This window comes from Plecotus auritus, assembly GCF_963455305.1.
Source record: "Plecotus auritus genome assembly, chromosome: 1".
Taxonomy (NCBI): domain Eukaryota; kingdom Metazoa; phylum Chordata; class Mammalia; order Chiroptera; family Vespertilionidae; genus Plecotus; species Plecotus auritus.
In genome coordinates, this window is record NC_137770.1 from 101269093 (window position 1) to 101283600 (window position 14508).

At 39.7% G+C, this 14508-nt stretch overlaps 2 protein-coding genes across 3 annotated transcripts in view; both read right to left on the reverse strand.

Moving 5' to 3' along the window:
* CDC123 (cell division cycle 123) overlaps window positions 1-14508 on the reverse strand; it is an 83018-nt gene that overhangs the window by 48317 nt on the left and 20193 nt on the right. For both annotated transcript variants that reach the window (XM_080659956.1, XM_080659955.1), the window contains one exon: window positions 13965-13997. In XM_080659956.1, the coding sequence (XP_080516082.1) occupies window positions 13965-13997 (33 nt within the window). The remainder of the gene's footprint in view (window positions 1-13964; window positions 13998-14508) is intronic.
* Window positions 4293-4814, reverse strand: LOC308248549 (dynein light chain Tctex-type 1-like; the record flags this gene model as incomplete). Its single annotated transcript, XM_080668663.1, has 2 exons — window positions 4293-4442; window positions 4677-4814. The coding sequence occupies 2 exons, from the start codon at window positions 4812-4814 to the stop codon at window positions 4293-4295; spliced, it is 288 nt and encodes a 95-aa protein (XP_080524789.1).

The window sequence follows — 14508 nt, forward strand, 5'->3', positions numbered from 1 at the left end:
TTCAACCAGTGTGCTGCGCATACTGCATGAGGCACACTGATGTGCTACAATAATTTTTAAAACAGCAATACCTGACTATTTAATCAGGGGCATTGACCTCTTTTCCCCCAGACTATCAAATTTAAAAATACAACAGTCAACACAATAGCCATCTGGTGTGAATTAATCAAAATTATACTTAATTGTTTTGGTCAGATCGGCAAAAACAGTATTTTTGGTGTGCCACAGGATTTTAGTAGTTTATGTGCACCCTCAGATGAAAAGGGCTGAAAAGTCATCTATAATAGTAAAAGCATAATATGCTAATTAGACCTCATGTCCTAGTCCTTCTGGACGAAGCCTGGGACCCGGGTGTCAGAGGGAAGCCAGTGCCGGCAGCCAGGGAAAGGAAGGCCTACTCTTGCACGAATTTCATGCATTGGGCCTCTAGTTGGCTTATATTCATCTCCAAGATCTAACCCAATTATGACAGAGAGAAAACTGTGACAAGAATCTGAGAAACAGGCCAAACAATGTAAGTTTTAAAAAATGGAAATATATAACTAGAAAGTAGCTTTAAGCAGTAGGCTAGTGAGAAAGACCAGAGAGATCAAGGGCAGGTCAAACTTTTTTTTTTGCTACTGATGAACATGACCTCTAGACTAGTTAGCAGCATCTTTTAGTTATTTGACAGCCTGCTACTATATCTTCTGTTTTACTCTTTCAGCTTAGATACGTAAAATTAAACTCTAGCGAGAGGCTTTCAAAATGAGTAACAGCCTTGAGTCCTTAATTTTCCATTTGCCTTTCCCCATTAAAAGAAATTACCATTTATGCTAAGCCAATAATTTCCTTATAAACCCCTGAATTTGCTGACTTGGATTTCGAGGAGCTCTATTCACAAAAACACTTACCTACATTAGCAATAATTTCAACAAATGGCATAGTTACACAAAATTTACAATCTGAAGAGATTCACTCTTCAAAGACAACAAAATTCAATTTTCCTACCCCATTAAACTTAATATATAAGGACTGCCTTAAATTTGTGTATTACATTTTAAAAGAAGTGATTGATTCCCTAAATCTTCAAATTATTCAATTTTTAAAAACCCTGCTACGAGAACCCTAAAATCAATTTAAATTATAAAAAGTTTATGCATTGTAGAGAAAAATTTGTGCTTCAGTGGAAGACTATGTATTGTCTACATATAGCACTCCCTTCTGGGTTATCTGATTCTATCTTAGTCTTCTAGCTATTTTACAATGTGGTAAATTGTAGGTAAGCAGTAATAATGAAAAGTATTTCTTATGGATGTAAAAATTCAATCCTGACCAACAGAAATCCAGTTGTCTTCCTCCCATCATTGAGAAAAAAACTAGTTCTGCCTCATTTACATATTCATTCCTAATCTATAAATGTATCTGTTTTGGGATTCTCTCTCTTACTTTAAATCCTCACTGGAGGGTATGTTTATTGATTTTTTAGAGAGGAAGGAAGGGGGAGAGAGAAACATTGATGTGAAAGAGAAACATTGATCGGTTGCCTCCCGTACATGCTGACTGGGGATCCAACCCCCAACCTAGGTATGTGCCCTGACCAGTAATAAACCCACAACCTTTTGGTGTACAGGATGATGCTCTAACTGAGCCACCTAGCCAGGGATTTTTTTTTTTTTTTCCCAGAGAGAAGAAAGTTAGGAAAGAGGGAGGGCAGAAGGAAGGGAGGAAGGAAAGGAAGGAGGGAGGGAGGGAAAGAGAAACATTGATCTGTTGTTGTTCCACTAATTTTTATGAATTCATTGATTGACTTGTATATGTGCCCTGACTGGGGATCAAACCTGCAACCTTGGGGGTATCAGGACAATGCTCTAATCAACTGAGCTACCTGGCCAGGGCTTAATTTTTATTTACTAATTTTAGGGAGAGGGAGGAAGGGAGACAGAGAGAGACAGACAAAAAGAGAGAAACATCACTTTGTTCCACTTATTTATGCATTCATTCGTTGATTCTTGTATGTGCCCTGATGAGGATCAAACCCAAAACCTTGGTGTATCAGAATGATGTTCTAACCAACTGAGCCACCAGGTCAGGGCTTTTGGGTTCTCTTTGAATCGGTTATAATAACTGCCTGACTCCCTCATGAGTTATATTAAACCGCAAAGTGTATTAAAGAATTTTATATCTATAGCGAAGTCATGCTTCTAACTTTTTCTGGAAATTATCTTACAACTGATTTAACTAACAGGAATCTTTTAAGCTCATAGCCCCAGTCGATTTTAAGTTTGCAATAACACTCAGTTTTCTTGGAAAAGGTTCCATTATAAGTGGGATAAAATCCATACTTCAATGACATCCATGGGTTTTCTGTGATCTGGGCTCACCAACTTTCCAACTTTATCCACCAGCACACCCCTGCACCACACCCATTCAGAAAGGGTATTTCTTTAAAAAAGTTTTTTTTAAACCATAAAATGTTTTCAATATACAAAAAATACTAACACACTCAACAATTTGGCAAATATTCAATAATTTGATCCAGACCTTTAAATTTTTTAAGGGAAAAAAACAGTACAATACAAATGAAGCTTTTTACCTCCTTGTTCTCCTCCCTAATCTTTCCCTCTCCCCAAAGGCAACTATCATTAGTAATTGGGCATATTCTTCTGTAGTCATTATTTTATACTTACGAAACATGTGCCTGTCCACAAAATATAACATTTCAAAATTTTAACGTAACTGCTGTCATATGATATACTTTTAGCTTTGAAATTAAAACTACTGTGCTTTTGATATTTACCTATCTTTTCCCCCCACCCTATTTTTAATTCTGTTTTCTTCTGTGTGTGTGTGTGTGTGTTTAAGTATTTATTGATTTCAGAGAGGGAGAGAAACATCAATGATGAGAGAGAGTCATTGATTGGCTGCCTCCTGCATGCCCCCCCAATGAGGATCGAGCCTGCAACCTGGGCATATGCAGTGACCAGAACTGAACGGAGACATCCTGGTTCACAGGTGGATGATCAACCACTAAGCCACGCCAGCTGGGCTCAATGTAATTGTATCTACGCTAATGGACAATTACCATTCACCAAGACCTTGTATTTTCCCACTTTGGATCTTGGCTCACATTCCCCTAAGAGTGTTCTTCTGTCATGAATGTCTTCCCTGCCCAACATCTAGTTCACCCAGTGAAACTCAATCACTTTTTCAATTAATTTTTTATTTTAAAACAATTTCAGACTTTTAGAAGCATTAAGAGAAACAAAATGCCTCTTCACCCAGGCATTTTATCACATTTGCTTTATCATTCTCCCCTCAACTCCTTCTCAATATATAACTATGTAGGCGTTGTGTATTTATTTGTATCTACACATAAGACACACTTTTTTCCCTATACTCTTTTAAAGTAAGTTGAAATAATGATGCCCATTTACTCCAAAATACTTCAGTACATATTTCCTAAAAATAACACTCTTTTACATAACCTAGCAAAATTGTCAAAATCAGGGAGCTAACACTGAGAAGTACCTTTTTCTCACTGACAGATCTCATTCAAAATGTGCCCATTGTCCTAAAAATGTCTTTTATAGCAAAAGAAAACATTTCTTTCTGACCCAGGATCCAGTCTAGAATTGTGCATTGCCTTTAGCCATCATGTCTCTTTAATCTCCTTTAATCTGTAATAGTTTTTCTCTCTGTTCTTCGTTTTTCATGACCTTGATATTTTTTTAAGCTTATAGGGCAGTTATTGTGTGGAATTTCCAAAATGATGGATTTGTGATGTCTCCTTGTGATTGGACTCGGGTTTTGGCAGGTGATGTGCATTGTATCAGACAGCAAGCAATGTAGGTCTGTCCATCCTAACAAGGTTCTCCTGCAGTACTCGGCTGCCAGGTCTTTCCACTGTAAAGTTACTGTTTTTCCTTTTGAAACTAATACATAATTTTGGTGCAATAATTTAAGAATATGCAACTATCCTTTCTCACACTAGCAGACGTGAGTTTTTAGCATCTTTGGACAGAGATATTCAGAGTTAAGACAACTCTGGCTTCTGACTGCCTAAGGTAAGGTAAAGAATTCCTCTGACTGAGCATGTGCTGATTACAGAACAGTGTAGTCATTTGTGTGTTATTTTCTCTATATTTTGAGAGTGGCACAAAAAAACAAAGAAAATGAGGAAGGTGTTCATTGAATTCATGGCTGGTGGTTAGAAGATAGAAGAAATGTTGAGACAAAAGGAGAAAGAGCTTGGGTGGATGATGAGGTCAGATGGACAATCCAAAGGTGCTGATGACAGTCTTGCTCTCCCATCACACGATGCAGCTCCCATCAGTATAGCTGTCCCAGAAGCAAGAACTTGCTGTGTGTAATCCTGCTCCATTCTTTTGCTTAATTACACAGGTCTCAATGTATTTAAATGGTTTTCCCAGCTTGGTGAGTTGATTTAAAATTTGTTCTACTTTTGCCCTAACCAGTTTGACTCTGTGGCTACAGCGTCAGCCTACAGACTGAAGGTTCCCAGGTTCGATTCCAGTCGAGGGCACATGCCCAGGTTGCAGGCTCAATCCCCAGTGAGGGGTGTGGAGGAGACAGCCGATCGATGATTCTCTCTCATCATTGATGTTTCTATCTTTCTCTCTCTCTCCCTTTTTCTCTGGAATCAATAAAAATACATTTTAAAAAATTTGTTCTACTACATTTGTGGTCCACTGATTCACTGTGCTGTACTGATAGGCATTGCCACAGATGGCACTTTCTATAATCTCTTTTACAATGTTGCACACTTCATCAAGAACAAAAGTAGTCTCTTTTGCAGGCTGGTAGTCTTCCATGTCTCCTTCAGAGCCTCATACATCTTTACTTTCTGACTACAAATTGCTACATGCTCATCTTTACTTTCCTACCCTCAGTCTTGAGTTTCTACAGGGAGCTTTGATTCCTTTTCATGGAGAATGGCATATAGAAACCAAGATCAGGGCACTAGATATGTTCATTGCTACCATGATATATATTATTACTTCTACAACTTAGTGAAGAGTTTGGTAAAAAGACATACGCACACATGTATATTATTAATTTCTATAGCTATCTATCTATATCTAAAAACATGAGTTGATACTGATAATTCTTACCACTTTTAGGGGCCAGATCAAATGATACTTCTCCCTTTACATACCTCTAGAGCCCCTCAGTTCTAATTGTTCTCTTTGTTCTGACAGTACTTTGTCATCTTCACCCAAACTGGGGCACCTTTCCCCGCTGGTTTATAACCTCCACTAGAGGCCCGGTGATGAAAATTCGTGCACACGGGGGGAAAGGGGGGGCGGGAAGGGTCCCTCAGCCCGGCCTGCACCCTTTTGCAGTCTGGGATCCCTTGGGGGATGTCTGCCTGCTGGTTTAGGCGGAAATCCGCTTACAGTATGGGACCTCTCACTCCTTACCGCCTGCCTGCTCACTGCTCCTTACTGCTCGGCTCACTGCTCCTTAATGCTGCCTCTGAGGCGGGAGAGGCTCCCTCGACCGCTGCCACGCTCGCCAGCCATGAGCCCAGCTTCTGGCTGAGCGGCGCTCCCTCTGTGGGAGTGCACTGACCACCAGAGGGCAGCTCTTGTGTTGAGCATCTGCCCTCTGGTACTCAGTGCGCTTCATAGCAACCGGTCGTTCTGCCATTCGGTCAATCTGGATATTAGGCTTTTATTATATAGGATGGTAGCAGGAACCAAACCAAGTGCCATGGATATGGTACATAACTAACAAGTATGCTATACTGAATAGAATTTTCATAAAAATTGACCTGTATGATATCCAGAGTTAAACAAAACATACAATCTTTCTCTTTCTGGCCCTGGCTGAGTAGCTCAGTTGGTTAGAGAATCATCCTGATTCACCAAAGTTGCAAATTCAATGCCCAGTCAGGGCACATACAAGAATCAACCAATGAATACTTAAATAAGGAGAACAATAAATTGATATTTTCCCTTTACATCTCTCTCTCCATAAAATCAGTAAATTTAAAAAAAAAAACCCACAAAAACTTTTCCTTTATGAATATGTTGGCAGGGTCTTTATAACCAAGGAAATATAGCATTTTAGGCATCTCTACTTTTTTTCTTGGATGCTAGAAAAAATATCTCTTTCATTAAACAAAAGTATCTTATTTAAAATTATATAACACACTCTCCCCCCTAAAACTAGTTTTCTTTATTGTGCCTTTACATTTATTTTTAGGGTATTTCATAAAATCCTATTACCTCAAGACATGAGAAGTTTCATTCATATTTTCAGAGATACACTTTTTACTTCACTCATTCCTGTAAATACAGTTTTTAAAAATTGATTTCAAAAAGGAAGGAAGAGGGAATAAGAGAAAAGTCGATGATAACAGGGAATGATTAATAGGTCGTCTCCCATGAACCCCACATTGGGGATCGAACCTGCAACCTGGCATGTGCCATGACCAGGAACCGAACCATAACCTCCTGGTTCATAGGTGGACACTCAACCATGGAGCCATGCAGGCAAAGCTAAATATACTTTCATTAAAAATATATTATAGAAAAAAGTAACCCCCAAGTGAAAGAACAAGAGAATTCTCCAGAAGAGGAGCTAATGAAATGGAAATAAGAGATTTATCCAACATAAGAGTTCAGAATAATGATGGCAAAGATACTAAACAGCATGAGAAAAGATATAGTATCTATGAAGAATGACATAGCACTAATAAAGAATACAGTGGAAGGAATATACAGCAGATTAGGGGAGGCCAAGAATCAATCAGTGAAGTATTTGATAGGGTAGAAAAAATCATACAATCAGAGAACAAAAAAAGAAAAAAACAATTAAAAAACAGGAGGACAGCTTAAGGGAGGCGTGGAACAATATGAAGAGTAACAATATTTGCATAATAGGTGTCTCATAAGAGAAGAAAGTGAGCAAGGGATAGAGAACAAGGTTGAAGAAATAAAGGCAGAAAATTTCCCTAACCTGCTGAAGGCTATCACTCAAATTAGATGGTGAAATAAAAAGCTTCCCAGACCAAAAAAAGGCTAAAGGAGTTTATCACCAACCAACCAGTACTAAAAGAAATGCTAAGGGATCTGCTGTAATGAGAAGAAGAAACAGAGAGAGGGAAAATAAGCATACATGATTAAGATGGCAATAAATAAGTACCTATCAATAATAACCTTAAATGTAAATGGATTAAATGCTCCAATCAAGAGACACAGGGTAGCTGAATGGATAATAAAACATGAACCAAATATATGCTGTCTACAAGAGACCCACCTCAGAACAAAAGACTCACACACGATGAGAGTGAAGGGATAGAAAAAAATTTTCCATGCTAATAGAAATGAAACAAAAGCTGGGGTAGCAATACTCATATCTGACAAAATAGACTTCAAAATGGAGGTCATAACAACCGAGGCAACAAAGGACACTACATAATACTGAAGGGATCGATCCAACAAGAGGATATAACTCTGGTAAACATATACACACCCAATATGGGAGCACCTAAATATATTTTTAAAACTTCTAGAGGACTTTAAGGGAGAGAGTGACAATAATACAGTCATAGTAGGGGACTTTAACACCCCGCTGACTTCACTGGATAGATCTTCAAGACAAAAAATTAACAAGGAAATACTAACTCTGTATGACACACTGAATCCAGCTGGATTTAATTGACATTTATAGAACATTTCACTCCAAAGCTGCAGAATACACATTCTTCTCAAGTGCACATGGGTCTTTCCCAAAGACAGACCACATGTTAGGACACAAAACAAGTATCTACAAGTTCAAGAAGACTGAAAATCATAAAACATATCAGATCACAATAGAATGAAATTAGAAATAAACTACAGTAAAAACACTCCAAAACATTTAAACACATGGAGGCTAAATGGCATGTTATTAAACAATGAATGGGTTACCAATGAGATGAAGACAGAAATCAAAAACTTCCTGAAAACAAATGAAAATGAACACACACAACAAAACCAGTACTGAGAGGGAAGCTCATAGCACTACAGGCCTACCTCAAAAAACAAGAAAAACTGCCCTAGCTGGTTTGGCTCAGTGGAAAGAGCGTCAGCCTGCGGACTGAATGGTCCTGGGTTTGATTCCGGTCAGGGGGACGTGCCTGGGTTGTGGGCTCGATCCCCAGTCAGGGGCGTGCAGGAGGCAGCCAGTCAATGATTCTCTCTCATCGTTGATGTTTCTCTCTCTCCCTCGCCCTTCCTCTCTGAAATCAATAAAAATATACTTTAAAAAAAGCAAGAAAAATTAATAATAAATTATTTAACTCTACTACTTAAATAATTAGAGAATAAGAAAAGCCAAGAGCATGTAGAAGGAAGAAAATAATAAAGATTAGACCATAAATAAATGACTTAGAGACTAAAAAACAATACAAAAAAATCAATGAAACCAAGAGTGGTTCTTTGAAAACATAAACAAGATTGATGAACCATTAGTCAGATTAATCAAGAAACAAGGAGAGAGGACCCAAATAAATAAAATCAGAAATGAAAGCAGAGAAGTAACAACTGAACACCACAGGAATACAAAGGATTGTAAGAAAATTCTATGAACAACTATATGCCAACAAGCTGGACAATTCGGATGAAATGGACAAATTCCTAGAAAAATACAATCTCTCAAAACTGAATTAGGAAGAATCAAAAAACCTGAATAGGCCAGTAACAACTGAGGAAATAGAAGCAGTAATCAAATCACTCCCAGCAAACAAAAGCCCTGCTCCAGATGTTTCCCAAACATTCAAAGAAGAACTAACCTATACTCCTCAAACTATTCCAAAAAACCCAAGAGGAAGGAATATCCAAGCCCTTTTTTGAGGACAGCATTATCCTAATTCCAAAACCAGATAAAAACACTACAAGGAAAGAGAATTACAGGCCAATACCCCTGATGAAAATAGAAGCTAAAATCTTCAACAAAATATTAGCAAATCGAATGTGGGAATATATTAAAAAGATCATACACCATGATCAAGTGGGATTAATTCCAGGGATGCAAGGCTGGTACAATAGTCGCAAATCAATAAACGTGATACATCACATAAACAAACTGAAAGACAAAAATCACATGATCATATCAATAGACTCAGAAAAACCATTTAACAAAATCCAAGACCCATTTTTGATAAAAACTTTCAGCAAAGTGGGAACAGAGGTAGCATATCTCAACATGACAAAGGCCATATATGACAAACCTATAGTGAATATCGTACTCTATGGGCAAAAACTAAAACCATTTCCCCTACGAATAGGAAGAAAACTGCGATGTCCGCTTTCAACACTCTTATTCAACACTAGAGGTCCGGTGCACGAAATTCATGCACTTAGAGGGGGTGTCCCTCAGCCTAGCCTATGCCCTCTCATGAAATTCATGCACTCGGGGGATGTCCGACTCAGGGGATGTCCGACTCGGGGGATGTCCGTAAGCCAGCAGTCATACGTCCTTAGCGCTACCATGGAGGCAGGAGAGGCTCCTCCCATCACCGCTGCACTCGCCAGTGGTGAACCCAGCTTCTAGCTAAGCAGCGATCCCCCTGTGGGAGCACACTGACCACCAGGGGACAGCTCCTGCATTGAGCATCTGCCCCCTGGAGGTAGTGCGCGTCATAGCGACCAGTTGTTCTGCTGTTTGGTCAATTTGCATATTAGCCTTTTGTGCCTTCAGGATCGAACCAAAACCGGCTCTCCGATATCCCCTGAGAGGTCCCAGATTACAAGAGGGTACAGGCCAGGCCAAGGGATCCCACCAGTGCATGATCGGGGCCAGGGAGGGACACAGGAGGGCTCCAGGACATGTCCAGACCATCATGCTCAGTCCCGATCAGCCAGACTCCAGTAGCAAGCAAATCTACCGGTCGGAGTGTCTGCCTCTGGTGGTCAGTAGACGTCATAGCAACTGGTCGACCAGTCGATTGTCTGCTCCCTGGTGGTCAGTGCACACCACAGCGAGCGGTTGAGCGGCCTTAGCATATCATTAGCATATTACGCTTTGATTGGTTGAACAGACAACCAGATGACCGGACACTTAGCATATTAGGCTTTTATTATATAGGATAGTCCTGGAAATTCTAGCCACAGCAATAAGACAAAGAAAAAAGAGAAAAGGGATCCAAATTAGAAAGAAGAAAGTAAAACTCTCATTATTTGCAGGTGACATGATATTGTATGTAAAGAGTCCACCAAAAAAACCACTAGATTTAATAAATGAAATTTATTAATTTGGCAGTGTAGCAGGTTATATAATCAACACCCAAAAATCAATGGCTTCATATAAGCATAACCAATGGACACAGACAATAGGGGGGCAAGGAAGTGTGCTGGGGAGTGGCAGTGGCCAGGGAGAGGTCAATGGGGAAAAGGAGACATATATAATACTTTCAACAATAAAGAATTTAAATTAAAAAAAAAATTGATGGCTCTTTTATACACCAATAATGAATTCTCAGAAAAAAAAAAAATCCCATTTACCATTACAACAAATAAGTTAAGCTACTTAGAAATAAACTTAACCAAGGAGGTAAATGACTTGTACTCAGAAAACTACAGAATGTTGGAAAAAGTGATAGAGGAAGATAGAAACAAGTAGAAGAATATACTGTGTTCATGGATTGTTAAAATTAACATCATTAAAATATCCATACTACCCAAGGCAATCTACAGATTCAATGCAATCCCTATTAAAATGCCAACAGCATATTTCACAGGACTAGAACAAATACTCCAAAAATTTATATGGAACCAAAAAAAACCCAAATAGCCCAGCAATCTTGAGAAAGAAGAACAAAGTTGGAGGGATCACACTACCAGATTTGAAGTTATACTACAAAGCCACCGTAATCAAAACAGCCTGGTACTGGCAGAAGAACAGGTATATAGATCAATGGAAGAGAACAGAGATCCCAGAAATTGAACCAAGCCATTACACTCAATTAATATTTGACAAAGGAGGCAAGAGCATACAATGGAGTCAAGACAGTCTCTTCAATAAATGATGCTGGGAAAATTGCAAAAAACATGAAACTAGACCACCAAATTACACCATACACAAGGATAAACTCAAAATGGATAAAAGACTTAAATGTAAGTCGTGAAACCATAAAAATTCTAGAAAAAACCATAGGCAGCAAAATCTCAGACATCTCTCGTAGAAATATGTTTACAGATATGTCTCCTAGGGCAAAGAAACTAAGAAAAAAATAAACAAATGGGACTACATCAAAATAAAAAGCTTCTGCACAGCAAAAGAAACCATCACCAAAATGAACAGGGAGCCCACTGTATGGGAGAACATATTTGGCAATGATATATCTGATAAAGGATTAATATCCAAAATATATAAGGAACTCATATAACATAACAAAAGGAACACAAACAATCCAATTTAAAAATGGGCAAAGGACCTAAATAGACACTTCTCCAAAGGGACACACAGAAAGCCAAAAGACATGAGAAAATGAGCAGTCACTGATCATCAGAGAGATGCAAATTAAAACAATGAGTTATCACCTCACACCTGTCACAATAGCTACCATCAAAAAAAAAAAAAAAAAAAAAAGAATAGCTACCATCAACAAATCAACAAATGACAAGTGCTGGTGAAGATGTGGAGAAAAGGGAACCCTAGTACACTGCTAGCGGAAATACAGACTGACGCAGCCATTATGGAAAACAGTATGGAGTTTCCTCAAAAAATTAAATATGGAACTGCTATTTGACCCAGTGATCCCACTTCTAGGAATACATCCTAAGAGACCTGAAACACCAATCAGAAAGAATGTATGTACCCCTATGTTTATAGCAGCATAATTTACAATAGCTAATATCTTGAAACAGCCCAAGTGCCCATCAGTAGATGTGTGGACAAAAAAAGCTGTGGTACATTTACACCGTAGAATACGTAAAAAAGAAGGTTCTCCTACCCTTTGAGACATCATGGAGGGACCTGGAGAGCATTATGCTAAGTGAAATAAACCAGTCAGAGAAAGACACGTATCACATGATCTCACTCATATGTGCAATATAATGAACAAAATAAACTGATGATCAAAAGAGATCCAGTGTCATAGAAACTTAGAACATACTGCGGAATCTCAGAGGGAAGGCGGGGGGACAGTGGGAGGATAGGAAGAGATCAACCAAAGAATCTTTAACGAATATATACATAACCCATGGACACAGACAATAGGGTGGTGAAGGCCTGGGCTAGGGAGTGAGGGTGGGTTAGAAGTGGTCAATGGAGGGAAAAACGGGACATATGTAATACTTTCACCAATAAAAATTTTTAAATATCTCTTACATAAGATGCTCGTGGCTGTCATGCCGTAACGTCATCATGACCAAACGAGTAGCGGCTCTCACAGTGGGCGGGGCAGCAAGCTACTAGCAGCGGAGAGCTATAAGTGGCAGAGGGCTACGAGCGGCAATAGGCGGGGAAGCCAGCTAAGGCAAGTGGAAGCAAGCTACTTGTGCACAATTTTGTGTGCGCTGGGCCTCTAGTATATATATATTAGGCTCTGACCAGGTAGATAATTTGGTTACAGCATTGTCCCAATACTAGTACATGAAGGTTGTGGGTTCCATCCATGGTCAGGGCACATACAAGAATACATAGATAAGTGTAACAACAAATTGATGCTTCTCTCTCTCTCTCCTTTTCTCTCTCTCTCTCTCTCTCTCTCTCTCTCTCTCTCTCCTCTCCTCTCCTCTTCTCTCTCTCTACACCTTCTTCCTCTGTCTCTAAAATCAATTTAAAAAATATTGTTACATTTGACAATACTCTTACTCTAAAAAATTAGATGCTTAATCAACCTTTACATTTTTACACAAGCTACTGATTAATGTTATAAAGTCCTCTACTCTCACTTAAAAGAAATTGTAATATTTTATGACATTTAAATATATGTGAGCGAATATAGATTTTCACTTTAATTTAGCTCCCATAGATCTAGACTTGATTCCTTCTTTCAGAGCTTAAGAGAAACAAGTCAAAGCATCAATTATGAATGTAAAATATTTCCTTTGTAATCAAAGGGGGCAAAGGGCGGCCATGTTTGCCTGTAAAGAGTGATTCGAGCCCTAGCTGGTTTGGCTCGGTGGATAGAGCGTCGGTGTGCGGACTGAAGGGTCCCAGATTCGATTCTGATCAAGGGCACATGCCTGGGTTGCAGGCTCGATCCCCAGTGTGGGGCATGCAGAAGGCAGCCAATCAGTAATTCTCTCTCAATATTGACGTTTCTATCTCTCCCTTTCCCTTCCTCTCTGAAATCAATAAAAAAAATTTTAAAAAAAGAAAAAGAAAAACAAGATTCAAGTTATTTTTCAAAATAATACATAATAGCCCTGGCCAGTGTGGCTCAGTTTGTTGCAGCATCGTCCCATGCACTGAAGGGCTGCAACTTCGGTTCCCAGTCAGGGCACATACCTGGTTTTCGGGCTCAATCCCTAGTTGGGGCCCTATGGAAGGCAACCAATCAATGTTTCTCTCTCACATCAACGTTTCCTTCCCTTTCTCTCCCTCTTCCTCCTTTTCTCTCTAAAATCAATTTTAAAGAATTTTAATAGCCGAACTGGCATGGGTCAGTGGGTGAGCGTCAACCTATGAATCAGGAGGTCACAGTTCAATTCCTGGTAGAAGTACATGGCTAGGTTGCAGGCTCAGTCCACAGTGGGGGGCATGCTGGAGGCAGCCAATCAATGATTCTCTCTCATCATTGATGTTTCTCTCTCTCTCCCTTTCCTTTCCTCTCTGAAATCAATAAAAATATATTTTAAAAAACTTTAATAATAAATTTAAAAAATGATAGTAATACATAATAGCCAACAGAAAAAAATGAGACATTTGAAATGGCGAGTAGATGGGAATTCAGAGGCATGCACTGAAGCCCAAAGCAGCTGTGTGATAGTGTGAGGCTGTCCCCCTGGCTGGCACTCTGCTCTTACCGTTAGTGTGGCCGTGTTTTCATCATCTGACCACTGCATGAAGAAGAGAATAGAAAAAAACATTAAATGTTGATAATGTACTGGGCTTCCAAAAAAGCATGTAAAATTTATACATAAACAGATAACATGTTTTCCTAATACAAAGTATCTCTATATATAAAAAGCTAGCGACCAGAACACTGTAACAACCGGAACGACCAGTTGCTATGACACCCACTGCAGCCAGCAAACCAGCCCGATCTGGGGTGGGGCTGGCCAGCCAACCACCCATGGCCCCTCCCCCAGGCTGGCCCCGCTCCCAATTGGCCTCCCCACCCCATCAAGGGCGGGGTAGCTGGCCAACCCCCCTCCCCGCAGCCCCTCCCCCGCATCCTCCCCTACCCCAATTGGGGGCGGGGCCCGGCGGCCAATAGCCCGAGGCCCCTCCACACGGGCCCAGATTGGGCCCCAATCGGGGCCAGGCCAGCCAGACCCCACCCATGCAGGAATTCGTGCACTGGGCCTTTAGTATGTAAATAAAAGTATACATCAAAGTGAGATTTTC